The 16989-nt window shown below is 43.8% G+C and overlaps 1 protein-coding gene across 1 annotated transcript in view; it reads right to left on the minus strand.

Annotated features, from left to right (window-relative positions):
* LOC126251929 (endothelin-converting enzyme homolog) overlaps nucleotides 1-16989 on the minus strand; it is a 630006-nt gene that overhangs the window by 139736 nt on the left and 473281 nt on the right. Inside the window, exon 4 of the mRNA XM_049952681.1 lies at nucleotides 11965-12113. Within this exon, the coding sequence (XP_049808638.1) occupies nucleotides 11965-12113 (149 nt within the window). The remainder of the gene's footprint in view (nucleotides 1-11964; nucleotides 12114-16989) is intronic.

Below are 16989 nucleotides of genomic sequence, written 5' to 3' on the forward strand. Positions count from 1 at the left end.
CCCTCGCCAGGGCTTTGATTACCTATCTTCATGCCCTGAAATGAGGGACATCCTACTGTAGCTACTTCCCACCTCCTTAAGTGATGTTCTGTCACCCACCTTAACTCCAAAACATCGTAGTCCATCCCTATGCCACTCCCAATCCCACCCCTTGCCACAAGGATCATATCCCTGCAAAAGACCCAGGTGCAAAACCTGCCCAATCCACCCACCCAGCACTTCTTAGTCCAGTCCTGTCACAGGTTTATCCTACCCTATCACGCGCCAGGCCACCTGTGGAAGGAGCCATGTCACTTACCAGCTCCGCTGCAGTCATTGCACAGTTTTTTTCTACTGACAGACTACCAACCAGCTGTTCACCAGGATGAACGACCACTGCCAAACTGTGGCCAAGAGCAGCTGAACTTAACATTGTTGACGGCTGCTTCACAACCTGAGTCATCTGGATCCTTCCCTCCACCACCAGTTTTTATGAACTGTGCAGATGGGAGTTATCCTTACAACCAATTCCCCGCTCCCATAATTATCCTGGCCTCAACCAATGGTAACATACTGCCCCACACCCTCCACCCAACAATTTCCACCCCCATCTGTCCTATCACCTCCTCCCCATTCTCATCCCCCACCCTGTTTATTTGCTGCCCTCTGCCAACACATCTGTCCATCTTCCACCGCGCCCTCCTTTTTTTGCTGTTTTTTCCCCACCTCCCTGCCCGACAACTTCCTAACACTGGGCCTTTTAGTATTCTAGTCCCTGCACACTCCACCAGACACCGTTTGTCTCTCTCCCCACCCGTACATTACCATCCATTCCCTTTCCCTGCACCCTCCAGATTGCTGCTTGCATCCCACATGGCAGTTGCACTCAGGCCTGAGATGCTGGTGTTGGTGGTCATGAGGTGTGCTTGCTTGTGTGTATGAATGGTGTGCAGCTCTCTTTTACTGATGAAAGCTTTATGCAAGTGTCTTTTAATTATGCCTGTCTGCAGCTTAGTGTGTCTCCTTTACAGTAAGTAGCAATCTGTCTTTTCCTACATTGCTGATACTCCTACCTGGGGTTTCAGTTGTCACATTTTTGTAATAATCATTATTAAAGAGGGTGCTGTTGTGCCTGGTGTTGGCAATGAGCATAGCTACACAGATCCCTGTAAGCAGCCAGCCCAGTTGCATTTGTACCTTCGGTCTGACAAGAACTCTTCACAGATATGTGCTGATATTGCAATTTTACTGCTTGTTTTATGAGTCCATAGGGCTTTACTACTAGGTATATTGATGAAAACAGTCCCTTTTGTATGTTCTTACTTGTATAGTTGGACAGGTGTATGTCATAGTACAGTCTGATTATTTTATTCTTGTTTTACCTGCAGCACTGATGATAGTCACGTAGTGATTAAAATCAATTTGCAACAGTAATAAAGATTTGTGCTTCAATGATCAATGGTGACCCTCCTTTTTTTTTTATTAATACTGGTGTTATGGTCATGGTGCATGTAACTCATGATAAAATCCCCACTCAAAAGAATTTATTCTGTTCTTTGGCTATAGTTATAATTCATTTTTGGCTACAAAATATTGAGAAACTTTGGAGTATAATTTTCCACAAATAAAAGTGTCTCACTGAGACTTATCTGCTGTAAAAAAGGTTTCACTCAAAGCCTCATCACTCATTCAGGTTCACATTTTACAGCTAATCTCAGCTCGGGAAACTGTATCCATCATTAGCAAAACACGAGAGATGCCAGTTGTGCTGCATGCCACATCTTATCGGATATTGCAGTGTGTTGTGTGACTAGACTGAATGAGGTAGCACAGTGGTTAGTACATTGGACTTGCATTCGGAGGAGAGCCCATCCAGTTTTAGGTTTTCTGTGACTTCCCTAAATCGCACAATCCAAATGCAGTAATGGTTGCTTTGAAAGAGCACAGCATAATACCAATTGAAGGTCCAATTCTGGAATACTGATCTCAGGAGGTGGCATGCCAGTGCACAATTTGGCCAGCCTATCAGCAAGTTCATTCCTTGGGGTCCCAGTGTGACTCATTGTGGCAGTGAGGAAAGCTGGAGTTGGATTTCTGTATCTGAAAAGAGGAGATGGTAGTTAGGTGCTCAGGTGAGCAGCAGATACATCAACTGTTGTTGGTGCAAAACTCGCAAGGGCTAGTCCGAAAGGCACCAGTTGGCAGTTGTACCTCACAAGGCTGTGGGTCCAGCCTAAGTAATGTCAAAGGTGATGTCAAGCATTATGTGAATCTACTGTAGTCTAGATGGGACTGGACCAATGCTGTGTAGAATTGTATCACCGTAGAATGGTCCGCATCCCAGTTGGTATTGCTGAGATATCAAAGAGCACTGAGATGTGAGTAGCAAGTCCACTTTAGTTGAAGAAGATGGGGAAGCCATGTCAATTGGATGTCAAAGACCTGTCCCAAAAAAGATGGGATTCCTCCACATTGAGGGACTGGCTATCAAGGTACAAATCGAGATGGGGATGGACTGTACGGTGACAACAGAAATGCATAACACAGGTCTTAGCAGCTAAAAAATGGAAGCCATGAGGGAAAGCCCAGGACTGTGCTCGGTGTATTGCTCACTGCTGTCTGTGTTCAGCAATGTCCATCACAGACAAACAAAAATAAATGCAAAAAATCATCAGCATACAGAGAGAGGGACACCGTAAGTCATGCTACCACCACCAGACCATTGACAGCAACAGTCAAGACAAAATCCCGCAGAATCCCATTCTAATGCAGAGAAAAAAAGAGGGGGGGGGGGGGTGGTTTGGTGCTACGAAAGGCACCAACCTGTACCTGAAAAGTGCAACAGGAAAGAAAGCTCCTGATAAAAACTGAGTTCAGGCCATCGAGGCTCCATTCATGTAAGGTGGCAAGGATGTGGTGGCACTGTATAGTATCACAAGCTTTGTACAGGTCAAAGAAGACTGCATTAAGGTACTGTCACAAGCCATAAGCTGTTCAGGTAGCAGACTCAGGTGGACTAAATTATCTGCAGTAGAGCAGCCTTGGTGAAAACAACCCTGTGTCGAAGCCAAATGGACCCAGGATTCAAGGCTCTAATACAGCCTTTGACTCGCCATACATTTAAGTGACTTGCACAAGACATTGGTCAAACTGGCTGGACAATAGCTGGCCACTGAAGAGGTGGTTTACCCAATTTATAAAAAAATAAGAAGAGAACAAAGCATAGAAGGCTGGTCTGGGGGGAAATAAAGATTGCATATCGTTACCACAGTATCTAAATGGATCCGAACGGCCTCCGCTCACAGTGCAGTATAAGAGGAACCTAGGAACTGAAACCATTCATGCACAATACCATACAGACACCACAGGAGGCTCATAAAGGGCCGATCCAATTACAGCAGAAATGTCAGTGAATGAGATTCCTGCAATACAACACAAGCTATGGAGTAGAGAGAAAGAAGAGACTACAGTTCTGAAATGTGAAGATAGGAGGAGAGTGGTACAAGAAGCCATACAGACATTGCACGGGGCAGTATCAATTGTTGTGATGAGTCACTGTCTGTCACTGGTAAGGATGGTGTGACATCCATGAATGTAAGATCAGATCCTGCCTGACAGGTGGATGGGGGGCAACAATTCCTGAGGTGGAGAAGGCAGGGAGGGGCGAAGGGGACAGGGGGAGCTTCATCCTGGACCTTACACGTCTTCTTCTTCTTCTTCTTCTCCTTCGGAAGGCAAGAGGGAGTGGTCAGGAATGGAGCAAACTGCAGCAATATCAAGATTCGAAAGAGAACAAATGATCATGAGAAACAGAGAGTGTGGAACTGCGTCCTACTCGAAGTAAGAGGCTTCTTGTCCTAGAGATGACAGAGAGTAGGGTTCCTAGAAGAACCCCATCCATGGCAGTTGCCAGAGAAGAGGGTTTCTTCACCAGCTGAGGAGAAAGAGCAGTTCCATGAGGGGAGGGAACAGGAACTACCAGGGGAAAGAAAGTGAAGGGGGCCAGGATGGAGGCAGTGAAGAAGAAGGAGGGGGAGAGGACTCAGCAGAAGCAAAGGTAGAAGTTAAAGATACCAGGTGGAAACAGTCAAATTTCTGTGGGAACTCAGAGTAGGGTAGATGGTTGAGAGTTTTGAATGCCTGAACCTTCCTTTCCTTTTTAAAGATCAGTCAATCCGATGAGTGAGGAGAATGTGGACCAGAACAGTTCACTCACTTGGGTGCAAAGACACCCCACATGGAGCGGACAGCATCAGTTGCTGCAAACAGGATTTGCCTCACATTACGAAGTCACGTGACCAAAACAGAAACACCGGAAACTGAGCATGGGAGGTGGGATGTACAGCCTTATGTCACAACAGTAAACCACAACTTGGACTTTTTCTGGAAGGGTACTCCCTCAAAAGCAAGGATGAAAGGGCCGGTATCAATGTAATTGTTCTTAGGACTCACCGAATGAAATGAATGTTGTGGAGTGCCAGATAGTCCTGACATCATCATCAGATTGAAGGAGGAGGTCCATGTGGAAAATATGGCCCTGGGTGATATTTATGGAATGGTGAGGAGTAATGCTCACCGGGATGTCTCCTACATGCTTGTAAACAGGGAAGCCAACTGACTGGCAGAAGAAGTTTTAAGCATCAGGGAACCAGGTTGCATCTTAGTAAATAAGTCAACTTCACCAAACTTAGCTTCAGTGTGTTCTACAAAAAAGAGCAGTTTGGTAGTGACAAAAGTATCTCTGTCTGTCCTGGAATAAAGAAAATAAAGGGGAAAGAGTTTCACCCTAAGCCAGTGGGCCTGGCCCTCCTTCCAGGAAGTGGCGACGGAGGGGACGGCCAAGGAAACAAAAGTAGGAGCAGAGAGAGAACAGTTCCTGTCTGAAGAGGCAGCCACAGAAGAGAAACCATAAGTATGCAGCTTAGCAATCTTCATGTGCAGAACGTCTGCCTTGGTACCACCCACTCCAATCAGGGGCTCACGTCATGGGCGCCACCCAGCCACGGCATGGGCTTCCAGGGACAGTGGCTGTTTCAGAGAAATCTGATGCCCCAAAAAGAGCAGCAGCCACTCCTAGGTATACACAAGGTGGTGACAGCTCAGATACCACAAGTGTGAACCTTGTGTTGTCAGGGGGCTCAGACAGATGGGTACATAACAGCCCCACCATACACACTGGCTACATGTGCTGGTGACCTAGAGGAGGGAGGGAAGGGAAGTGTGGGGAGGGGGATATGGCAGGGGAGGAGGGGAACCCACAGTGAGATGCTAGGGAGGGAGTTCTTCCCCAAATGGCTCACACTACATACAGTCTGCTCTGATGTACAATTATTTTACTAAAATTCTTATATTTCTTTTCATTAAAAGAAAAAAGGGAAAGACCTGTTATGCATATCATGGGTAGTATATTTACTATGTTTCAGAAGTTGACAAATGTAACAAATCATTGCACAATGACGTTTCACAACTGTAATTATCACAGTAGTGGCCAAAGATAAATTTGCTATAATGTGTATGTAAATATATATAAATATAATAGAGGGAAACATTCCACGCGGGAAAAATATATCTCCGCTAATTTCAAGTTGCCGCCGCTCATACCTCACCTGTCTTTCAACAACATCTTTGCCTCTGTACTTCCACCTCGACTGACATCTCTGCCCCAACTCTTTGCCTTTACAAATGTCTGCGTGTGTCTGTGTATGTGCGGATGGATATGTGTGTGTGTGCGTGAGTGTATACCTGTCCTTTTTTCCCCTAAGGTAAGTCTTTCTGCTCCCGGGATTGGAATGACTCCTTACCCTCTCCCTTAAAACCCACATCCTTTCATCTTTCCCTCTCCTTCCCTCTTTCCTGATGAAGCAACCATTGTTTGCGAAAGCTTGAATTTTGTGTGTATGTATGTGTTTGTTTGTGTATCTATCGACCTGACAGCGCTTTCGTATGGTAAGTCACATCATCTTTGTTTTAGATATAAATATATATAAATGCATACATTGATGTACCTTGAACTGAAAATCATCTTACACAATTCCTTTTCAATTTAGGTCTTGAATCATAAGATTGATAGCCCTGGACAGGACTGGACAATGTCATGTACAGATTCACTAACAATAAACAATCATTTCAATCTAAGAAAGTCTTACAAACTTAACAACACATCATACATGAAATTTGGTTTCCACAATCAACACCAGTGCAACTGGAATGCACGATGCACACTGGACATCTCAAACAAGAAACTGTGGCCAGCAGTTTGACAAAAGCACCAGTCAAACATTTTTACAAGAAGGACACCTAAAGTGATTCAAAAAATGCCATCCTGTACTGTCGACATCCATCAGTTGCAGAATTTTAGAACATACTCTGAGGTCAAACATAGTGAGGTATCTCAAACAGAATGGCCACCTACATGCCAACCAGCATGGGTTCTGACACCACTGGTTGTGACATCCTGAAAGCCATGGATCAAGGCAATCAGATGGATGCAGTAGTTTGTGACTTCCAAAAACCTTTGACTCACTACTGCACCAATCTTTATTAACAAAAACAGGGTTATATGGGGGTATAAAATGAAATTAGTGACTGGATCAAGTATTTATTGGTACAGAGCCTACAGCATATTATCTTTGATGGAAAGTAATTGACAGATGTAGAAGTGACCTCAGATGTTTCCCAGCGAAGTGCCTTGACAGCTTCTTGTCCATATTTTATGTTAATGACCTGGCAGACAACATTAATGCTAATTTCAGACTATTTGCAGATGATGCAGTAATCCATAATGAACTGTAACGCGAAAAAAGTTGCACAAATATCCACCTTGATCTTCGTAAGATTGTCAATTGCTGTAGATTGGCAATTTGCTTTAAATGTTCAGAAATATAGAACTGTGAACATAACAAAACACAAAAACATACTATTCTATGAATACAGCATCAATGTGTGTCAACTGGAATCATTCAACTCATTCATATCACAGGTGTAACTATTTCTGGAGATACGAAATGGAACAGTCATATAGCTCAACCACAGACAAGGCAGGTGGCAGAATTTGATTCTTTGGTGGGATACTGGTAAAATGCAATTAGTCTACAAAGCCGACTGTTTAGAGCACATTTGTGCAACCCACCTTAGGATACTGCTCAACTGTGTGGGGACATTTCAAACAGGACTAACAGAGGATAGTAAACACACACAAATACGAGCAGAACTAATGGTCACAGGTCTCTCTAGCTCACAAAAATGTGTCATGGAAATGCTGAAAAGTCTGACTTGACTATCACTCGATGGTAGGGAACAACTATCCTCTGAAAGCCTGCTTACAAATTTTCAAGAACCAGTGTTAAGCAAAGAATCTACAAATATATGGTGATTATAATTAAAGTTCCAGTTACAAAACACTACAAAATATGAACCACTGTTCAGAACAATGTCAAATTTGAATGGAATATTATCAAATGGGATGAGGGGGGGATATGGATGGTGCCACAAGTGGCAGAACACACGAAATAAAAGACAGAGTACACATTTGCCTCAATGCAGGATCATGTGCTGCAGATAAAACTCTTTTATAAGAATGGTGAGTGTGTGCCAGTAGCTCTGCAGAGGTTACGGGTACGCAAGGGTATGAAAAAGACGTGGGACTGAAGTCTGCCAAAGATCTTGAGAAAAGATAGCAAAATTTGAAACAACATTCTGTTTTAAACTGCTGCGTGTCAGAGGGAGGAAAATAACTGATCCAATATCAGTAGAAGATGTGGCCACAGCACCGCAAGAGCGGTCGAGCAGTGGTGTGCAGACATGCAGTGCATGGCGAATTGCCCAAACTTTGGCCACGTCTGTGGGAAAGGTGCATAACATTCTACAAAACATCCTGCACTGCTTTCCAGTTGCTTCATGCTGACCTGCCGAGAGAGACGAACATTTGTTCAAGAATTTCTTTCTTGCATGGAAGTGGACAATTATTAGAAATGGAGCATTCTGTGGACATACGAAGCCCGTTTCCATTTCCAGAGACATGTCAATACACATAACTGCAGAACATGGGTAGCAGAAAATCCACTCGCACATGAACCAGTACTACTTCATTCTGCAGAGGTAACTGTGTGGTGCGGGTTGACAGCATCATTTATTATGGGGCCATAATTTTTTCGAGGAGATGGGTCCTGTGAGTCCTGTTACCTGTACCATCACTGGTAAATGCTATGAGAGTCTGTTGCACACCAATGCCATTCCAACCCTTCAACAGCATGGATGTGTGGGTAGGGTCATTTTTAAGCAAGACGACACTCCTCCACACACTGCACAACCAGTGAAACAGCTGCTGCAGAGCCATTCTGAAAATGTTACAATTATCAGCAGTTACCCCTCTATAGCCCAGCTGTCCAGATGACCTAATCATACTCTGTGTGACATCTGGCTATGAGATTAACTGAGAGATGCTGTGTTCAGTGCTCTGATTACAAATGTAGCTGAATTGAAGGCACACATTGCACAACACATTCTGAACACGTCCCCGAGATGCTCTTATTTCTTATGGAACATACTGCTACTCGATTTCAACTTGTGGCAGAAAATGGTGGACAGTACATTAAACACATCTTGTGCCAGTCTCATAATAATTACACAATAATTTCATTGTTACTTTTTATGTGGTTTACAGCGCCATAATATTTCCCCCTTCTTCAATAATATTCCATTCAAATTTGACATCATTCTGAGCAGTTGTTCTTTTTTTTTTTACACCATTTTGAAACTGGTACTTTAATGAGAACCATACCCATATAATTAAGCCCTATACAATGGACACAGAGGTATTTAAACTGTCATTCTTCCTGTGCTCAATATGCAAATTAAATGAGAAGAAACCCTAATATGTGGTAGAGTTAGACATACATTTCACAGCAGTTTCAAAAAATATGTATGTGGATGCCTACATAATTAAAAGGGTGCAGTTTGACATCATCACAGTGTGTCCTAATGAAAAATTGGTCATACTTAGAATTACAGTTAGCATGTCTCAGACACTGGAGACTACATAGCCACATCTACCTTTTGACACATCCATCTTATTTTTAACACAAAACTGAATTACTTTTTATATGGAAAATTGAGTCCCCTTTTACACACAGCTGACATTTTCATCCACTAACTCTGCTGCAGGCCTAAAATGTTAATTACAAATGTGTGGGTCACCGCTGATTTCACAAACGAATTAAAAGTGTTCTTAACAAGTCAATATCTGTAAACTTCTGACTTCAATAAAAGGTGCAGCTGGAAATACTTCCAAAATACCCTCAATTGACTGTCATGATGTAAAGGAGATCTGTTGCTGTGCAGGATGGGATCAGAAAATATCCTTTTTTTACTGTAAAATTCAACAATTTATTTTTACTGCCATTAGTTATAAGTGGCTCATATGATTCCAACACATTTTGAATTTTTTTTGTCTTTTAATCTATTATCATCCTTCATTATACTCATGAGATTATTATGAAACAAACCCTTCTTCTTTTACCAGTAACGAAGATAGAAATCACACCACTTTCTTCACATTATGATTACATTTCCAGATTTATGTTAAATCAGGTATAGAAAGAAACACTAACGACTTTGTCAGTGCCAGGAGTTATAATCCACACCGTAATTAAACCAATTTCAGCACACAATAGAAAAATGCAATATCTCTGTAAAATAATTTCTCTAAAATTTGTACGTGTGTTCAGAGGAAAAGCAGAATGGAAATTTTTAAGGCTTTCGTAGACACTTGGCGACAAACTGCCTATTGGCTTCTGTCTTGGGTTCTTCAGCAGACGTTTATCTAATAATTTTACTGACGTTTCACCAACAAGAGTGGCTGGCATTGTCAAAGCTTCACCCTCCATTGCCGGTGGTGAACTGGAGCTGAGCTCATGGCCGCAGACTATATGTACCTGGCGCTCCAACATCTGAGGGCTTCTCCATGGTCATTTCCAGTGCAGTTCTCCTCTTGCTACCTGCAAGAGTCGTTCGCTGCAGTACGGGAAGCTAGGATCCATTTACCGTTAGGATTTCCTCTTTCTTGTTGAAACTGTTCGCGTGTTTTTGTATTTCTACAGCTTCTCTGAACAAGCGCGTGTGATAGTGCTTCTCTACAGTCAGCACTTCCGTGTCGGCAAATTTTATTACGTTGTCGGATTGGCAAAGGAGAATATACCATATACCATGCACATGTGGCGTCCGGCCATCCTGATTTAGGTTTTCCGTGATTTCCCTAAGTCACTCCAGGCAAATGCCGGGATGGTTCCTCTGAAAGGGCACGGCCGACTTCCTTCCCCGTCCTTCCCTAATCCGATGAGACCGATGACCACGCTGTCTGGTCTCCTTCCCCAAACCAACCAACCATGCACATGTGGAAAAGTTTATGTTGGAATGACTGGACGAACAGTCAACACCAGTATCAAAGAACATAAGTGACGTTGCAGGCTGGGGCAGGTGGAGAAATCAGCCGTGGCAGAGCACGCACTGAGTGAGACTGACCACGTCATAAAATTCGCTGACACAGAAGTGCTGGCTGTAGAGAAGCACTATCACATGTGCTTGTTCAGAGAAGCTGTAGAAATACAGAAACACGCAAACAGTTTCAACAAGAAAGAGGAAATCCTTACGGTAAACAGATCCTGGCTTCCTGTACTGCAGCGAACAACCGTCGCAGGTAGCAAGAGGAGAACCGCACCAGAAATGATCATGGAGAAGCCCTCGGACGTTGGCGCGCCAGGTACATATAGTCTGCAGCCGCGAGCGCGGCTCCAGTTCACCACCGGCAATGGAGGGTGAAGCTTTGACAATGCCAGCCACTTGTGCTGGCGAAACATCAGTAAAATCATTAGATGAACATCGGCCAAAGAACCCAAGACAGAAGTCAATAGGCAGTTTGTCAAAGCAGAATGGGTTACAACTTTGTTTAAATGTTTATTAGTGAGAGCAAAATAAAGGCATTTTTGAACAACTGCATTTACATTTATAAACCACATCTATTACACATCGATTCAAAGATTTATTAATGACTACATCTGACTAGCTTAATTCAGAGTCAAAGTTATTAAAACAAAATTGTTGAATTGACTAGTAAATGTGGCACTACCCACATATCAGAAAGCATCAGTTTTTGGGTACAAAGAAAGGTAAACTGCTCTGTCATTGGTCAGAGACAGATGTCAGTGGTGGAAGCTAGTAGCTTGTTATGCTTTGATTCTTAGCAAAGTTGCACAACAAACTGTGCTTTTATAAACTGTGTTTGATATACAGAAGTGATAAAGAGATGGCATAGCTTTTGGAATAAACAAATGTGTGCAGTTTAATAATTAAATGACCCACTGCCAAACTTTTGAAAACAGCTGGAGAAAGAGGAAGCAGATTTGTGCACCAACCAGGTAAGTATCAGAATTGGAATTCTTAAATTGAATGCATTCCTCTAGTCATGTAACTACAAGCACTGACACATAAACAGATATACTGTCATCATTGATGCAAGAGCTAGCCAGAAATATAACACTTTTTAAATATGGAGAGGTTTACGAACTTCAAAAAGAAACTACCAATTTCGCACAACTCTACCAAATCTAAAAGTAACAAATACATTAGCTTACTTTTTGGAATGTTCAATTCAACAAAAAAATTTCTTTGCATCAAATTATAGGAGTTTAGGTCCACTCATTATGCAAACAGCTGTTGTTTATAAACACATTTGTCCCATAACCATCATAAATAAATACACCACTGGGTACTTTTACTCAGTTCTCATTTTCTACACTATTGAATAAAAATACCTACTGATTATAGTGCAATGGTTCTGAAACATGTTTGGGAATTTATAAATGACAAGTTGTTTGGCTAATAGGTATACCTGAATTCCTACAGTTCAGTCTGCAAACATGGTTGCAACTTGAGCTTCAAAACTAAGATCTATATTAAGCTTAATAAACTAAATTTAAAAATGTTTAATACCTGAATAACATTTCTTTCTGGATTCCTGTTATCAGGAACTACAGAAACTCTAAAGAAGGGTGAAACACCGTACTTCTTATGAAGCTTGATCAAAGTCTTCTTATAGTCAAACGACTGCACAGAAAAGTCTCTCAGTACGTGCCAGCCACCTGCCAAAATACAAACACTGAATTGCATACTTCTAGTTTCTGCATACAACTACAGTCAATTTTGTGGAGGAACCAGATTTAGATGTGATACCCAAATCTGAGGAGCAGTCAGGTCATCATTTGTTTAAGGCAAGTAAGCATAGACAGAGGATGAGGAAGATAGGGTACAAGATAGCAATGCAGCAGGTTTGGTGGTGGTGGTGGTGGGGGGGGGGGGGGGGGGGGCAGAGACAAAAATAAAACATCTACCATATTTTACAGACTATAAGACAAGCCTTAATTTTTATGCAATTTGTTTAAATAACATTTTTACCAATTTCATTATTAGGCTGCAAAGACAGACCAAAAAAATTCTTAGTTTATAAAACTAAACTGATCTTGCAAATGCAGGAATATCATCATCTGAACTTTCTTCTTCTTTTTCTTCCTCTTTGTTGTCTTCCTCGTATACAAAATGGTCTTCACTGCAATCGAGAGTGTTACTTATTCCACACTTCTTGAAAGATTTAACATTAATGTCTTCTCTCACTCTAGACCCAAATGTGTTATCCATTAACACACTTGTTTGATTGAAGGCTGTGTTAATGCTCCCTGCAGTGTGAATTCATGTTGGGTTGCATCCATCATCCATTTGTTTCATTCCTCTCTCATACGCACTTTAAATGGTTTATTTATTGGGACCTCAAGAGATTTCAATTGTTAAGTACGTTCTCCTGCAATAATAGCAAGCTCTGTATTTCTGTATCTCCCTGTTCACAGAATTTTTAAAATAACTACTAAACTGACCCAGCACACGAAGAGAACTTGTGGTGTCACAGCCAGACACCACACGTGCTAGGTGGTAGCTTAAATCGGCCGCGGTCCTGTAGTACATGTCGGACCTGCGTGTCGCCACTGTGTGATCGCAAACCTAGCGCCACCACAAGGCAGGTCTCGAGAGACTGACTCGAACTCAGCCCAGTTGTACGGACGACAGAGCTAGCGACTAGACGTACGAAGCCTTTCTCTCTCATGAGCCGAGAGACAGAATAGCCTTCAGCTAAGTTAATGGCTACGAACTAGCAAGGCGCCATTAGCCTTACAGTGATTGTAATTAAAGTCTCCTTTGTGCGATGTACCACAATGATTGATTAAAGATAAGTATTATACCAGCTACGTACTTTTCTTCATAGCATTAATTACGTATCCTGTTCCAGTACTTCACGCCCGTCTGCGTTAGTCTAGCGTGCCTTTTAAGCCACTTCTATCTACAAGGTGTTGGCCCAGCTGCCGACACATCACATGGCGACGAGTCTACAAAGGATCTTGTGTTTTACTTTGCCCTGATTTCTTTGTGTCATGGCTTCGCCACAATCTCCAGATGTACTGTCCGAATTTTATCGCTTGCAGAATCAGCAGACGCAGGCGTTATTGGATGCTCTTGGACAGCTCGTCCAGGGTCAACGTGCGCTGCACTCCGATGCGGCCGCCGCCGCTTCATCGCTCCCGCAGCCACAACATGCTGTTGCACCTCAATTCAGACCCTTTGATGCAACCCACGAGTCCTGGCAAGAGTGGTCCCGTCAATTCGCCTTCCACCTCGCCGCCTACAGAATTCAAGGTAATGAGCGGCAGCCATTTTTGCTTTCTTGTGTCGGTGTGTCCACTTACCGAGTGATAGTGAAGTTGTTTCCCCGGCGCGACGTAGCAACTCTGTCCTACGAAGAACTTTTGTCTGCTTTAGATGCCTATTTCAAGGAAACAGTAAATGTCGTTGCAAAAAGGTATACGTTCTTTCGTACAAAACGTATGGCCGGTCAGACTAATAGGGAGTGGGTTGCGACATTGCAAGGACTTACTAGGGAGTGTGCGTTTGAATGCGAATGTGGACTTCCTTATTCAGATACTATGGTGCGTGATGCAATAGCACAGAACGTTTCTGATGTTCGCATACGGGAACAGATTTTGAAACTAGTTAATCCCTCCCTTCAACAAGTGATAGACATATTGGATAGGCAAGACACACTTGACTTTGCTCAGGACTCATTTGCAACTTCGCCGGCAGTGTGTCACATTAACCGGCCCGCCGGGCCCGCTGCACGGGACTCTCAGCGGCCCTCGCGGCCGTCAGCGCAGCGGCAGCCTAGCTCGCAAACACGTGCGCCGCGTAAGCAAGCTAATGCAGTGAAATCATGCCCGCGGTGTGCAACTCGACATTCGCGTGAAAATTGCCCGTCACGCCAAGCTATTTGCTTTTACTGTCATAAGAAAGGACATGTCCAAAGTGTTTGCCAGAAAAAGCTCAGATCAGACACTCACACCAATTCCAGGCCCTTTGCTTCGCGCCGGAATCGAACCAAGGAAACTCAGGCTCGTGAACCTTCGCCCATGGATATTCATGTAGTTCATTCCACCCCGTCAGGTGACAGTGTTCATTCCACAAAAAGTGTGCGTCGACGTCGACGGAAGTCCCGTCACGTCGCACGTGATTCTGTCCCAGTGTCTGTTCCAGTTGCACAACACAGTCGCTTTTGTCGTCAGCAGGACAATAAACTTTTTGTCGACTTAGACTTTGCAGGCAAAGTGATTCCATTCCAGCTCGATACCGGAGCTGCAGTTTCATTGCTCAATCACGACACATACAACCAACTGGGCAAACCTCCGTTGCGTGCGGCAAATGTTCAGCTCAATAGTTACTCAGGCCAGAAAATACCAGTGTTAGGACAGTGCAGCCTTCTTGCAACATACAAGGGACAAACAAAACTTGTGTCATTTTACGTTCTTCGTTCTTCTACTGCAGTGAACTTGTTTGGTTTAGATTTATTTCAGTTGTTTAACTTGTCTATAGTAAATCAGGTCCTCTCAGTGATTCAGACTGTGCCTTCCGCCAGTGTTTCTAGTCTATGTGAAGAATTTGCGGACATTTTTGCACCGGGCCTTGGTTGCGCTAAGAACTATGAAGCACATTTGGAACTGAAAGCAAACGCGCAACCGAAGTTTTTCAGAGCGCGCAATGTTCCCCACGCATTGCGTGATGAGGTCGCAAGAACATTAAACGATTTAGAATCTCAAGGTGTAATTGAACGTGAGCAGGCTTCTCTCTGGGCCTCACCCTTAGTAATTTTGCCAAAACCTTCCGGAAAATTGAGACTTTGTGTGGACTTCAAGGCAACTGTGAATCCACAACTAGTAACTGCGACTTTTCCTTTGCCCCGCCCGGAAGATCTTTTTGACAAACTGTGCCCGGGAAAATATTTTTCAAAGTTGGACCTAGCAGATGCGTACTTGCAAATACCTGTGGACGAAGAATCCCAGCGCGTCTTGGTGGTAAACACGCATCTTGGCTTGTATCGCTTCAAAAGACTGCCTTTCGGGTGTGCATCCGCCCCTGCATTGTTTCAGCAATATTTACAAAGTATTTGTGCGTCGGTCCCTACTGCTGCGAACTATCTGGATGATATTGTGATCTCCGGAAAGACAGAAGCCGAACATTTGCAAAATCTCCGAACATTATTTCAGGTCTTGCGACAAAATGGTCTTCGCTTGAGGAAGGACAAATGTGTGTTTTTTGCTCGGGATTTACCCTACCTGGGCCATGTCCTCAATGCCCAAGGAATACATCCGAGTCCAGAGCACCTCCGTGCCATACAGGATTTGCCGTCACCGCAGAACTTGAAACAGCTGCGGAGTGTGTTGGGGCAACTTAATTACTACCATAAATATGTTCCCCATGCCTCTTCCATTTCAGCTCCGCTTCATCGCTTACGCCGTAAAGGTGTTCCGTTCGTCTGGACGACGGAATGCGAATGCGCCTTTTGCCAGTTGAAATCGGCGTTGCTTTCACATACTTGCCTTACGCCATTCAATCCCCGCAAACCCCTTTTGTTGATGGTAGATGCATCGGATTTCGGGATCGGTGCTGTGCTTGCGCACAAAGATGGATCGCATGATCGCCCTATTGCCTTTGCGTCAAAATTGCTCTCATCTGCGCAAAGAAATTCTTCACAGATAGAGAAAGAGGCTTTAGCTCTCGTGTTTGGTGTTACTAAGTTTCACGATTTCTTGTATGGTCGTCACTTTACCATCATCACGGACCACAAACCTTTGACATGGCTTTTTCATCCGAACAAGCCGGTACCTCCGCGTACGGCGCAGAAATTCATTCGCTGGTCTCTTTTCCTCTCGCAGTACCGCTACGATATCTTGTATCGGTCCACTGCTAAGCACGGAAACGCTGATGCGTTGTCCCGTTTGCCTGTTGCTGAGGATAAAGCATTCGATTCTTCCGAACTTGCTTGCATGTTCATTGATGCGGAAACCGATGACGTGGTCGCATCGTTTCCGATTGATTTTCGTCGTGTCGCTACAGCCATGGCTGCTGACCCTGTCCTTGCTCCCGTTTTGCGTTTTGTTGCTACGCAATGGCCCTTATCCAAGTCACGGATCGAGGATCCGCTGGTTCGCCGATTTTTTGCTCACAAGGAGAGACTTTTTGTACGATGTGGTGTTTTGTTGTTGCGTTCTGATAATGATCAGTCCCGAGTCGTGGTCCCACGTTCGTTACAGTCCTCTGTCTTGTGGCTTCTTCACCATGGACATTGGGGTATAGTGCGTACGAAACAACTTGCTCGTCAACACTGTACTTGGTTCGGAATCGATGCTGCGATTACAAATATGTGCTCCTCTTGCGTGGCGTGTGCCGAACAACAATCCGCACCGCCGTGGAATTTCTTTGCATGGCCGAAAGCCACTTCCCCTTGGCAACGCTTGCACATCGATTTTGCTGGTCCATTCTGGAATGCTCGTTGGTTGGTTGTGGTCGATGCTTTCAGTAATTTTCCTTTTGTTGTCCGGATGTCTTCCACGACGTCTTCTGCCACAATCCAAGCCTTGTCTG

This window comes from Schistocerca nitens, chromosome 4, assembly GCF_023898315.1.
Source record: "Schistocerca nitens isolate TAMUIC-IGC-003100 chromosome 4, iqSchNite1.1, whole genome shotgun sequence".
NCBI classification, from domain to species: domain Eukaryota; kingdom Metazoa; phylum Arthropoda; class Insecta; order Orthoptera; family Acrididae; genus Schistocerca; species Schistocerca nitens.